The 14,354-nt window shown below is 28.9% G+C and overlaps 1 protein-coding gene across 1 annotated transcript in view; it reads right to left on the reverse strand.

Annotated features, from left to right (window-relative positions):
• Window positions 1-817: 817 nt before the first annotated feature.
• The window catches only part of LOC139100851 (myelin transcription factor 1-like protein), a 42,088-nt gene continuing 28,551 nt past the window's right edge, over window positions 818-14,354 (reverse strand). The window contains exons 16-19 of the mRNA XM_070653606.1: window positions 12,885-13,027; window positions 12,697-12,822; window positions 10,487-10,659; window positions 818-4,525 (exon numbers count right to left, since the gene is read on the reverse strand). Coding sequence (XP_070509707.1) covers window positions 4,400-4,525; window positions 10,487-10,659; window positions 12,697-12,822; window positions 12,885-13,027 — 568 coding nt within the window. The 3' untranslated portion in view covers window positions 818-4,399. The remainder of the gene's footprint in view (window positions 4,526-10,486; window positions 10,660-12,696; window positions 12,823-12,884; window positions 13,028-14,354) is intronic.

Raw genomic sequence — 14,354 nt, forward strand, 5'->3', positions numbered from 1 at the left:
AACTTTCTTTGTCTTTTTAGTGCGTATTGCATAGCTCTTATCGTTTTATTGAACAAAGAAATGACACACAAAGAAATGACTTGAATGAAATTTACAAAATTTTAGTTGACTATTTATGACCACCTCATCATCATTGTATGTTCGGGTAGGTCAACCTGTCAAAAATTAACAAACAGTTTAACTCCTAGTAAAATTCGAAACTCGATGAAGACCTTGGAATTCGAAGAAAGAAAATAAAAGTTATGCAAAATACTGAAATTACTCCGAATGTTGCATAATGCAAGATTCCTTAATTTTCCATTTCTTAACCTCTGAAGAGCTTCATTGACCAGAAAAATGAAACATTCCAGCATACTCTTCCATCCGAAAATCTGCATATGTATGTACAACTTAAAATCAATACCTATAGCAGTGGTGGACAACTTGTGTGCAGCGTCACATTACAGAGACATTAGTGTGACACACCATTTGTGACACTAGTGTGACACAACATTTGTGACAACAGTTGGACAACTCATTTTTGACACTTGTGTGATACAACATTTGTGACACTAGTGTGACACAACATTTATGACACTAGTGTGACAGAACATTTATGACACTAGTGTGACGAAACTTTTGTGACGGTTTCAGTAAAAACCTATCGCCAAAGTGTGCCGCGAAAGATAAAAGGTTGATCACTTCTGGAACAAAGGAACTAAAAAAGAATTGTAAATTTTTCTTATAGAGATTGAAACTTTTTATTTCATGAAATATATGCTACATTTATACAATTTTTTTTTTGTTGACTTAATATATAAAAACAGATTGTAATCAATGTTACTTAATTCATTATCATTAGGTGATTGCATTTTATTTTTAATTTTTAATTTTCTTTTTATTTCCTTTATTTGATCTATAGTATACTCATTTTTGAAGTGTTATATAGTGAACATTTAAATATTTTTTTTATATGAGTATATTGTAAATTTTTTAAATATTATGTTCTCTTTTAAAAATCATAAAACTTTTTGTGTGTATGTGGCGTACCATTAGTGTCTGTATGTGTGTGTCATGTGATATGTGATAACACAATAACAAATATTGAACATAATTTCGCATTTTTATGAATGAAAATGAAAGTTTTTAAACTAAAATATTAGTTAATAGTTGTATACTTTTTTATATTACATTAATTTCGATAGTAATATAATTTAATTAAATTATATAAAATCTATATATAATCATAGTTATTTGAATTTATTTGATTTAAGTTAATGCTACTTTTTACATTTAACTAGAGTTTTTACTATTCAAACTCCTTCTTTAATGGACATTTGTTTTGTTTTTATTTCCCGAAATTCCACAATAAAAGAGATAAACTATCAAAAAAGTTTTTTTATATTTTTTTTTTGCCATTTTTTTTTTAAATTTTCCTGTTTTTCCATTGTTTTTCTTTAAAAAATTTTCTCCGTTTTAAAAATTACAAATAATTTGAATGTCATCAGCAGAACAGAAGGAAATTTAAGGAAATGTTTTCAATTTCAATTTAGAGTTGATGCTTACAAATCAACAGAATTTTGCTGCTTTATCCCTTTTATATTTTTAATACGATAAACTAGTTTAACTGAGTATTTTTTATGCATAAATTAAAATTAAAGTCATTTTTCTCTCAAATTTGAAGTCCTTTAACTTGATGATTTGACAATCTTCCTATTTGTAGGTAGCTTTAGTATTATATGGATTAGGATTTTATGTAGTGTTATAATCCCAAAATTGACCACTCCATTTTACTATATATGTATGTGTTAAATTGTCCCTCTGTTAACTTTATGGGATGTTCATGTATAGAATATGCATGAGGACATTTTTATCTGAACAGCACAAAATGTTTCCATTTCTGCGTCACCGAATTAAGAATAAGACGTGAAGTCACGCTGACGGTACTGTGACGATTGATGGCAAAAAATGCGGTTCACTTTATTGTGTCACTTGGGTTGCAACCTTCGTAGCATTTTGGGACAATTTCGATGGAATTTGTTCGGAAGCGAAGCCGGAAATTGCTCTTTACTGCACGACACTGGCGGTATTTTGAAGATATTACTGTTTTTGAATGAAAATTTTATTCTGAATGAAAATGCCAGGAAAATTTTCAAAATCCGCCCACTGACGTGCAATTAAGTGTAATTCCGTCGTGTTTTACTCACAAATTCTTTCAAAATTGTTTCCAAATTGCTGCTAGTGGATTCATTCTGATTTGCGTAAATCCATGCGTCTACGACAGAGCCTTACATAATTTTATAAGGACTGGCATTATGGGGTATACCATTAAATTACTGTATCATACTCTTAAGAGCTTACTCTATTTAATTTAGAGATCTAATCCAAATTGAGTTGGATATAGTCCAAAATTGACAGATTTCAAAAGAACTGTATTTTATGTCCAAATCACTAACAAAACTCAAAGATTTTGGAGTTGCATCCAAATTCTCTTCAAGTAGATATCTTCCGTAGCAGGCAAAGCAATAACATGCTCTCGATAGTAAAGCAAGTTTATTCTCTGCCTGTTTGAACTTCAAGTTCAATTCAAATTTGAGAGAAAATGACTTTTTCCTTCAATTTTATTTTCAAAATTTTGAATTTAAAATTTAACGTCAATAAAACAAAAATAAATATTGCACGAATATCAATAATCTAATAGGTATTGGCTTAAATAGGATTGATTTTGATTTTAATTCATATTTTTTTTTTTATCATTTTAGAAAGTTGTTAAACATTTCATTTAAACAATATATTTTTAAATTTAATATAAAATAGCCGTTTGTCCTTATATGACATTCATTAGCACAAATTAAAAGTTAGTGTAAAGCTTATAAAAAAATTTGCGACTTTTTTTTGTTATTTTTTCACCCAATCTTCCAACAACAATTAGATTTACATTATATTTACAATTTACGTGAAGAATATTGAGAATTTTTGGCATATGAAGTGCTTTAAAGAATGTTTAAGGCAGTGGTGGACAACCTTTTGTTTTTCGCGGCACTTATTGGTAGTGAGCCTTGACCGAGACAGCATAATGCGTTCGGATCATGGAATTTTATGTGCCACGGCACAAAGGTTGTCCACCACTGGTTCAGAGGACATTGAAGATGCACACATGCCTTACGCATCACATGGCACCCAAATTGAGAGCGAAACTTGGCCCAAAAAAATAATTAAATAATTTCTAACCCAGTTATTAAATGGCCATAAACTGTTGATTAAAGAAAAGTTTTCGCCTTCCTAACTTATTATTGATTTCATTAAAACTTTTCAAGTTTTTCCTTTTTATTTCCCAGACTTCTTACTCCTTCGATTTAAATACTTTTTTTGTGGAACTAGACGAGGTCGAGACGCGGAAATTCCGGAATATAAACTTAATTTAGTAGCTCATAACTTTTTATTCCTAGTCGACCAACTAAGTATATCCTAAACAGCCTGAAAAGTTCATCAACATTGACTAAAAAAAATTTGAAAAATTTTTCTTTAAAGCACTTCGCATGCTGATCATCTTCAGTTAAAGTTTTCTTTTATGCGAAAATGAAAAGTTTTCATTTAATTACTTGACAAAATTCATCGTTATATCTTCTTGTTCTAAATGTTTATAAAAGAGCACCCCGTATACTAAACACTTGAATTCTTTTTGATAGTAAAATCTTGTAACACTTTAAGCAGCTTGAATATCTAGTACATTGGAATGGGAATATTTTTAAATATTAATTTTTATTGTATATTACTTACACCTCCTTCAATCTCCATACATCATCCTTTAATATGACTCGTAATTATCGTTTATGTTTATTGTTGCATTAATTTATAATGTTTAGGTTTTTTTTAACTAAAAAATTGTAGTTACTTCTTAGTCTTGCAATACATTTTCTCTTTGTTTGATTTACAATTTATGTGTGTGGACTTTTTTGAACATTTCTCATTTCTTAAAATTGTTTGTTTTCTTTAAAATTTGATAGATTTGAAGTTCTTTAAGCAAAGTTTAGATTTGACGGTTATTTTGAGATTTTCAAATTTTATCAAGTTGTCCTTGAAATTGGCTGGTTTCGAAAATTGACTTAAATTTCAAATAAAACTCTAAAATCTGCTATTTTTAAATCATAATCTGCTGTTTTTAAGTCAAAATGTTCTATTTTAAGTAAAATGCTATCAAAATGCGTGCTTAGTTGGCAAATATTTGATCAATAAGCAGGTTTAATTGATAAATTTAATAAATTTTTGCAGAATCTTTCAACCAAAAGTTTGCAGCCAACTTCAAGTGTATTAACAAACTATTCAAATTCTCAGAAGACGTTAAATAACCTTTAAAACTTTTAAATCATCGATTCAATCTTCAATTTGTTAATTTTACGATAAATTCTTCATCATCATCTCACTTTGTTATGTCTGTAGATCCAACAATTGGTAAACGATTGTGTCCAAGGAATGTTATGACATTATTTCGTAAACTTTTGTAGTATTCATTCAAATTAGTCTTTTGAGAGATCATTAGATTTTCCTGGAATGAAAGAAAACACAAAAAAAAATTGTTTAATATTGATAACAGAACTAGAGCCATTTTGATAAAATTTGTCATTGATTATAACATGTATGCATATAGATTGAATAATTGAATTAGATAACAATAAAAATGAGCGAATTGATGTGAAGTCGTATCACTAATCTATCGATTTTTCTTGGAAAGAAATGAGAGAAATCTTTTGAAACGCCCAAGTATTTAACTTGAGCAATAAATATATCCGTTGCCGTTTTTTTTTCCTATATAACATATAAGAGTGCAAATGTTGCACGATATCAAATCGTTTAAGATATTATTTTTGATATTACCGTTGTCAGTGCGCAATTCTGCAATATTTTTTTTTTTTGCTGTTCTTCAAATGCTTTTTGCAATATGTAAAAAATCTGCAAGGTGGGTGAAATATACGAACGAAACGAAGGGCGTTTCTTCACGAAGAAGAGAAAAAAAGAAGCTTTTTAGTGGTTATGCTTTTTTTTTATATTGGTTTTATTTCTTTTTAGAAAAACGATCATGCCCAATGGAAAGTTTATATTTTCACAAAAGAAAAAGACGATATACATGATGTGTATGGAACGAAAAAAGAAAGTTCAATGTAGGCTCTGTCACTCATTGAATTTCCTCATGCGCACGAAATGTTTATGATGAGAAGCCGTCGGGGAATTCTGATAAACATTATCTTAAAGTTGATCTCTAACCTTTACATTTTAATATGGGTTAATAACCATATTTTTGAAGGTTCCAAAAACTTTAAATAATTGTCTACGTAAAACGCAAATTAATATCAAACTTTATAACAAATTAAAGCCTAAACTTCCCTTTTTCTTTATATACAATTTTGGTACATAACACAAAACTTTATGCTGAAAAGTTTTACATTTTTATCTAACTTGACCAACGAGTTTTGTTGCGTAAAATTGTGTCGAGTTTTGTTGCGTATACATTAGATAAAGTTTAAACTTGTACATAGTTCTCAAAAAAATCTCTCGAATTTAATTTTTTTCATGTAAACCTTGAACTTTTACGAGAGTGGTGAGGAACAGCAAAAATTATTTTTCATTCAACAAAATTTTATACTTTAAAACAAAAACTTTTTTTTCAGCACAAAAACAATGCTTTAATTTATCCAAAAAAAAAAAGTTTAATAACTCAAAGATTCGAGACGAAAAGGAGAGTAAAAGAAGGAATTCAGTCTTTGTTACGCGATATTTATAAACTTTTTTCAAAGTAAAATTTTTTTTAATGATTTTTAATTGAAATTTATGACGCATAAGATTCTTATTTAACATTATGTTGGTTGTGTGTAAGGAAAAAGGGGAGAAGTTAAGATTAGGATTCTCAAATTGCATATTTTTATAACTTTGATTATTGCATTTTTTGATTCCTTTCAAGTCTTTTCCCATGTAAGAACGGAGAAAAAAATGCTTTTGATAATGTTTCATCAAGAAATTGAAAAAGCAGATCCAGGTTTGTAATAAAAGGTAATAAAAATCATTTTAAGGAAATGGATTTTGATGTTTAAAATTGAAATGTTTGTTATGTTCTCGTAAATTGTTGAATTGAAGATTTTAAACCATTAAGTCAAGACTTTTTAGGCATAGTTAAAAGAATTTTGAAGCAAAATTAGATGTTTTTGTGTAGAATACTTTAGTCCTGTCAGGGATTTCACTATTGGAATGCTTATGAACAATAACAAAATTATTTGAAGCTAACCTGAATAATTCAGTTACTTAATCGATCTAAAATCCAACATGACACTGGCGAAATGTCGAATTTGAATCAAATCCGGCTCCAAGTTGGAGCTACGTTAGTCTGGAATCGGAATTTTGATCAATTAACTGATTTTTGTGGTACTTATTCAGGTAACAGATCCAGATGCAAAACAACCATTTTCAGCAGATGTATTCACGATGTACCAATCATTTGATGGACATTCAAAAGTCATTAAGATGTCATGATGAATGACAAGGATTGATATTATAATTGAAAGTCAAATTGCTTCATTAAAATAGTTTTCGAGCTCTTGAATCCCATCCATTTTCGATGTCCTGGTTTCGACAGTTTCAGAACAAATAAGGAACATCGCAAAATTCTGCTAAATATCCTTACAAATTTAATATTCCCATCCGAAAAACGAAAATTCAGATTAGCTAAATCATATAGCAACTGAAGGCTTTAAGCCAATTATCTAACAATGAAAAGCATAGAAGGTGTTTTTGTTTCGGTTAGTAAATCTCTTTGCAAGACTGCTCAAGATCAAATTTTTGCATATTTTGAGAAATTGTAAATGCCAAGATGTGGCAGCAATCGAAAACAACCTCTGACATTTCATGAAAGTATGAAGTATACTTGGATGCGAGTCGAATGAATGAAATTGCGTAATGAGCCCGAGTGTACAAAAAACCATCAGAATTAGTCAATAACTTGCTTTTTACTAGTTATAACCTATTCTTGTAAATTGGGAAGAATTCAATCTAAATTCAGATCTTTCACTTTTTCACATCGTATGTCTATTTAGTTAGCTCTAGGAACGACCTTCTTGTAAAGGTTCAATCACGAATTTGTCAATGTTCCGTCAAGGTTCCTTTATTAACATGTCTGTCGATTTCGTTCAATTCTATCAATTGTGTTGTTTAAATGATTGTTGCCAAGAGAACGGAACTTATCAGTTCAGCATCCTTAGTTCAAAAGAAACTTAACCTTTGCTGCCATATTGCAATAAATGCTATAACCTTCTATAAACTGAACTTTGGAATCAAAACCTTAAAAATAAGACTTGAATCCAATAATTTGAGCTCTCAGCAACAACAATGAATTTATGTTGAAGCTATAAGCATAGTCATGTACACTTTTTATTGATCTTTCATTAATGTTTAATTTGAGTAAGAAGCCTCTGCTTCTCACGTGAATTTTTAACTCCTTTTTCTTCTTATAAATTACAAAAAAATATTTCCCTTCCAAATTGTTGCGTATCAAGAGGCACTTGACACTATCTACACACTTTGTAAAATATTTCAGACATAAAAGAACATTTTTTGTCTATAAAAAGTCGTCCATTTACTATCTAAGTATAAGAATGATTCTATAAATTCCAATTGACGCAGTTGTATCGAATTTCAAAGAAAGTGCTATCGGAGAAGAACACGCTTAGTTTCGTCCTTAATATATAATTCAACGTGAACCTATTCTTTCAACTTTTTTTCCTTCTAATTCTTCTTGTTACGTGCATGTGTTAATGATTATTATTTTGTGACTTATAATTGTCCTTGAATTTTAACATAATACATACTTTTAGTCAGGTTGTATCAACTCTCATGATCAGTTTGTGTGTGTAAATGATATACAATTATTTGCGTGTCAATCTTGCTCATATCTTAATGCATCAATGTCTAAAACTTGTCTAAAACACCCAAAATAGTCTACAATATAAAAATGGTTTTTTAAAACAGAAATTTAGTTTAATTTATTTTTTATTTTTTGTTTTTATACAGCACAGACTCTCATTGTGTCCTTTTTTTATATGTTGTGAATTTTTTATGAAATTTTCTCATAACTTTTGGATCAATAACACTTTAATGTAATTATCAAGTTAATGAAGCTCATGGCCTCTCAATAAAATATTATTTTTAGACTTGCTGGATCAGGAGTGGGCAACCTGTGTGTCGCGGCACACTAGTGTGGAACTTAAAATGATTGGCAATGCCATGAACCTTATGTCGTGTATGGTTTCGGTAGACGATATCCATCACGGTATGCCCCGAACAATCAAAGGTTGCCAATCACTGTTCTATGTAGATCAGTGATGGACAATCTTAATATCACGGCACACTAGTGTGGCGGCAAATTTTATGTGAAATGCCATAAACCTTATGCCGCGTGAGGTTTCAGTCGAAGCTTATCACCAAAGTGTGCCTTGAAAAAAACAAAGGTTGCCAACCAATGTTCTAGATCAATAGTGGAGAACCTTTGAGTCACGACACACTAGTGTGCCATCATTGGCATTGCCATGAACCATACGTCGTGTGAGGTTTCGGTCAAGGCTTATCACCAAGGTGTGCCACGAATAATCAAGTTGCCCACCACTGTTTTTGGCAATGTGTGTCGGCACTCTGTGACACCAAAATTGATTAAAAATGCCATGAACCGTTTACCGTGTATGGTTTCAATCGAGGCTTATCACCAAGGTGTGGCACAAAACCCAAAGGTTCCCCACCACTGTTTTTAGATGAAGCCCAAAAAGAGCAAGTTTAAAAGTTTTGAAACTTTCATTTCAAGTTCAAATTATTATTTTTTAAAAATTTACTCTAAAAAAATCAATTTTTTCCCCTCACAAAATAAAGTCCAACAAGAGAATAAAGTTAAAGTGTCGTCGTTACACAATTTATGAGATTATTTGAGTGGATATACTCTTGTGACCAGCACAAAAAGTACACAACAATAATGTAAATGAGTCAGAAGGACATTACCAATAATTTGGCCAATACACAGAGCTCATGGAATTTTGACATATCAGAAAATACGTATTTTATCCTCTTCTTTTATTTCCAATAACTAAACATAACATGAAATTTATTTCTTGAAGATTCTTATTATTGTTTTTTCATTGTATTATTATTATTCTATCTCTCGCTTCGGAAGAAAAATTAGATGAGGGAATAAAAACTGCCAAATTTCAAAATGTATTGCAATAATAAAAAATAATATGGAGCAACAAATTTCTTTGTATGTTTCTTTTTATATCCAGCAATATCTTTCAATAGATATAAAAAACTTAGATTTTTTTTTCGGTATTTTTTAAAAAATTTCAGTGTGGAAATCAATCGGAAATGTTAAATCGGGGGTTTGGCGGTAAAAATTGGCGGAGTTTTTTTGAGTAATTCGTTCATTTGAAATTGTTTGAACAATTTTAAAAATATTTTGAAAGTGAAAAATTTAAAATTTGAGGTTTTTTGCTTGATTGAATGCAATTTTTAAATTAAGATACTTAATTAAGTTCTATTTTGTTAGATTCAGAGATTAATCTTAAAATATGATTCAATTTGAATTTTTAGAAATCATCGAATTAATATTTTGAATTTTAGAATTCAAAATAGAAGATTTGAACTTTTAGAAGTCAAAAAATTTGCATTTTTAATGAATGAAAATGTTCAAATTTTTGAAAATCGTTGAACTTCAATTTGAATCATAAAGTTCAAAAAACAAATTTGAATTTTTGAAACTGTTAAATTTTGAATAAAATTCAAAATAGAAGGTTCAATTTTTGAATTCAATTTCGGATTTTTCAAAAAGTTCAAATTTGAATTTTGGAAACCGTTGAGTTTTGAATCAAAAGAATTCAATAAAGAAGATTTAAATTTTTGAACCTAAGAGTTCAAAAGAGAAGATTTAAATTTTCAAGAACCGTTTAAAATTTTGTCAAATCAAGAGAAATTCAATAGAAGAGATTGAGAATCAAGCATTGAGTAAACCTTAAGTATTGAAATTTTCACAAAAAATACCAAATATTTTCACTGTTATTTCAGAGTAAGAAAATATCAATTTTATTAAAAGGGAAGAAATTTGTCATAAATCTAGGAATATAGAAAAATAGTACTATTACGTCGGGGCCCGAATAGCGAAGTAAACTCCCTTTTATTGAATTGAAATCGAAGAGAGAGATACATAAATAACAAGTCAATCATTCAATGGCTTTATTACTGAGTTTTATGAGCAATTGAGTTTGAAAAATAAAATAAAAAAGGAACTTTTTTTTTTCTTTTCCGCCTCATTAAAATTCACGTAATTCTATTATGTCTTTTTGAAAATCGAAGAAAGAAATAAACATACATATAAACTACATTACTAAATTCAATGAGCTATAGTGTCTCTCCCAAATCATGGTAATAGAATTTTAAATTACAACTAATTTTCTGCTTCAACCAACCTGTTCTTGGCATAACGTACCCTTTCGCCTACTGATATTTGCGATTCAATCGCGTTGATATCAGATTTTAATTTAATCATTTGAGATTCGACTCTTGCATTTTCACGTTGCAATTCGGAAATTTCAGCTTCTAAAGTCACCAAATCTTCACCACTATTTGTGTTGGGTGCGTTCATTATCATTGATTCCATACCTATGGAAGAATCAAAGTTAGAACAAGAATGAAAAAGCAGAAAATTAGTCGCATGTCTATCGTCGTCAATTTATATTAAATTAAATTAATTTAACATTTTTTTTTATATATTTTTTTGTCATTTTTTTGGATTTAAATGCATGATTTTAAATTTCATTTCTATCAAACAATGAACACAAAGAATTTCCTCTGTGTCATGGACCATATTGCAAAAAAAATAAGCAAAAAAAATGCCGACGGATAAATGGAAAATTTTGGTTTTTTTCTTCTTTTTCCTTTTCATTCACAACATACAAAAATTCTTTCCACCCTCTCAACTTCCTCATCAACTTTCTCGCTCCTTTTCTCTCTCTCTTCCGTACAATTTTTGAATCAATAATGAAAATAAGAAAGAAAAGAGATTTTTGTGTCGTAAAACTGAAATTATCTCTTCGAAAAAAATTTATTTATTCCTATAACGAATAGAATGAATCCTGAAGATTTAGGAAAGAAAAAGGAGATATTTAATTAAGTAGGTAGAGCGGAGAAGAAGAATTGTGAGGAGAAGATTGAAAAATCTTTAAAATTTTAAAGTAGTTCATTTATCTATTCCATGTCTATAAATATAAATATAAAAAAACCCAATTTCTAAATTCTCATTTTGCGGTGTCAGATTAATTATAGGTACATAAATCTAATACACTTTAAATTTAGATCATGTTTATTGCATTCGAAATAAGCCATTAAATGCTTGAGAAAAGTAGGCAGTTAAATAGTTAATTCAGGGGATAAAGCTATTTGGTGGAAGGATTTTCGACATCAAAAAGCAATTTACATTGAGACTTGGTGTGAATTTTAAACATTTGTATTGAATTTGAGTCGATTTTAATATTTTAACGAGATTTAAATTTTTGAAAATATTTTTGAATTTCGGAAAATCAAAATTTGAACTAACGGTTGTTTAAAATTTGAATTTTGAACTAATCGGTATCAAAAAAGTTTAAATTTTGAACTAACGGGCTTTTAAAGTTTGAAATTTGAAATAACGTTACTCAATAATTTGAATTTTGAACTTACAGTATTCAATTTTTTAAAATTTTGAACTAACAGTCTTCCAAAAATTTACCTAACGGTTTCCTAAAATTTGAAATTTGAACTAACCGTCTTTAAAATTTGGAATTTTGAACTAATCGGTATCAAAAAAATTGAATTTTGAACTTGCGCTTTCTTAAAGCTTGAATTTTGAACTAACGGTATACAAAAAAATTGAAATTCGATCTAACAGCTTTACAATGATTAAGGATAAATGTAAAAAGACTTTAACAAGACCCATAAAACTCTTCGGATCAGTTCCATTAAAGTCAAAATTCCCCTGAAAAACTCTCACTATAGATTAAGCAAGTATATTTGCAATAAAAACGTACGTGTTATATTGTATAAATTATTTAATTTGTTTATTAACTTAAGGTAACTTCTATTATAATAGATTCATAATGAATGTATGAACAAAGCTCATTTATATACAATTTTATTATGTTGTTCTTATGCCATAATTATTAATAGTTTTATATGTTTATGCATTTTGGTTTCATTCCCTTAATGAGAGCTAAATTTCACACGTATTGATGTTTATGAATATTTAACACACACATAACACTTAGGATTTATACTATTGAAGAGGATGAAAAACAAAAGGCAAAAATGTCTATTAAAATTCTGAAATGAAAGCATTTATTCATCACTATGTAAACGCAATGTGAAGAGTAATCTCTTGACTTTTCATTGAATTTTTTTTCTCATCTTGAAGTAAAGTTAAAGAAAAGTTTTTCATTTCTTTTTGCTTCAATGGTTCGAAATTTTGTTTCAACTTAAGGAATTTCAAAAGAAGATTTTTCTCTTTGATTCCTTCCAGTTCTGATTTTTTTTTTGTGAAAATGATTTCATTACTTAAGATTTTCTCTCTTTTCTTGTAAGTCTCAAAAAAAGAAACAATTTTTTTTTGTTTGTAAGAAACAAAAAGCAACACTGAATTATAAAAGGAAAGTATTTATCTCATACCTGTTATATATCCTTTTGGATAAATGGAAATTTCATCAAGTTTTGGTTTCTTAATTCCTTGGGCAGCTAGAGGGCATCCAGATAATGATCTGTGTGTTAAAAATGTTCCATTTACATGACCTGTTCCTAGATAAAAGTTCAGATAAATAAATTTTACATTTATAAATAAATCTTAATTCATTCAATACCATCACATCCGACAGATGGACAATTGACACCATCAAATTTCATTGCAGTTGCTGCAGCGACAGCCGCTTTATGTTGTTCTATTGTACCACCATTTTCTAAAACTCTCATTTTATTTCTGTTTGCAATTGGACATCCAGATGCGCTGGAATAATGATTATACAAAAAATAAATCGAAGTGCTTAAAACAATGTGGGTCGATTTTTAGTTAAAAAATATAAATTAAATAAAATTGCGTGACGTAGCCCTTTTCAGTGCTCATTCATTTATCTATCTATTTTCATGTGATGCTCAGCTTGCATGGGATGGGAAAAAAACTTCATTTACAGAATGATACTGTTCTATTTTCCAATTTTAACATTAATTATTACCGAAGGAAAAATCTTAAAAATTTAATTTCTGGATCTCTTTTTTGATGGATTATCATAAAATGCCCTCTACAGCTGTAGACACATTAAAGGACACATTTTTTAAATTTTTTCCTTTCTTTCTTCTTTTTTTTCTCCCCTTTTTTGTACTTCATGAGGGACTGTGGAGAGGATAACCAAATTTTTTTATACTGACTTAGATGTTAAAATGAAGAGAGAACTTCTTTTTTTATTATTCAAAATAGAAAAAAACCTTAAACACATATTTATTTAAGCTTGAAAATTTTCAACTTTTCACTTTCTCACTCTAATTTTTTTTTGTAGTTTTTATGCGAAAATTTCAATGTGATGAATGACAGTTTGTCTCTAGAGATGGGAAAAGTGATGAATTTTATGAAATTTAAAAGGAATTTTGTGTGTCGTTCAGTCAAAAGAACATCTAAGGTCTTAATGGTAGGAATCTGGAATTGGCAAGCAGCAGCTAGAGAAAGAGGTCAATAGATTGCAATTTATCTTTATGGTCAGCATATTGCATGGAAGAAAGTAAGTAAGTAATTGTAAACACTAGCTTCTTTGACAAGAATCTCGAATAATAAATCGAAAAGACTCAATTTGAAACAACTAAGTCGACTTAAAGTTTCGATTAAAGATTCTAAACTTAATTCCTAGATGAGGTTATTCAAATGTAATTTATTGGCTGCATTTAAGCAGATCTAAATTATAATTAAGATATTATATGCTAATCATAGACTTAAAGCATTTAATTGTTATAGAATGTAACTCTCTTTAACTAATCCGTAAATAATATTATGTATTTCATCCAAATTACTTCCTAAATGCTATCTTGAAAATATCAATTGAATCCAAATACTTTATAGAAAGTATCAAGTCCTTATTAACTGCTAATTTTTTTACTGTTTACATAACTAGTCGGATTTCATTAAATTGTCAAAATTGATTTTTTAATGCAAAATTTCAGCCAAAATCAATTTCTATTGAAAACTTTAAAGTCAACTGCTTCCGTACAACAGTTTACAACTTTAATTATAATCTAATTTCACTAATAAAACTCCAAACGAGTTGTAAATTATAAATGCAATGTTT

The sequence above is a fragment of the Chironomus tepperi genome, unplaced genomic scaffold (assembly GCF_022539635.2).
Source record: "Chironomus tepperi strain 1889 unplaced genomic scaffold, CSIRO-AGI_Ctep_v1 contig_68, whole genome shotgun sequence".
In the NCBI taxonomy this organism is placed as follows: Eukaryota; Metazoa; Arthropoda; class Insecta; order Diptera; family Chironomidae; genus Chironomus; species Chironomus tepperi.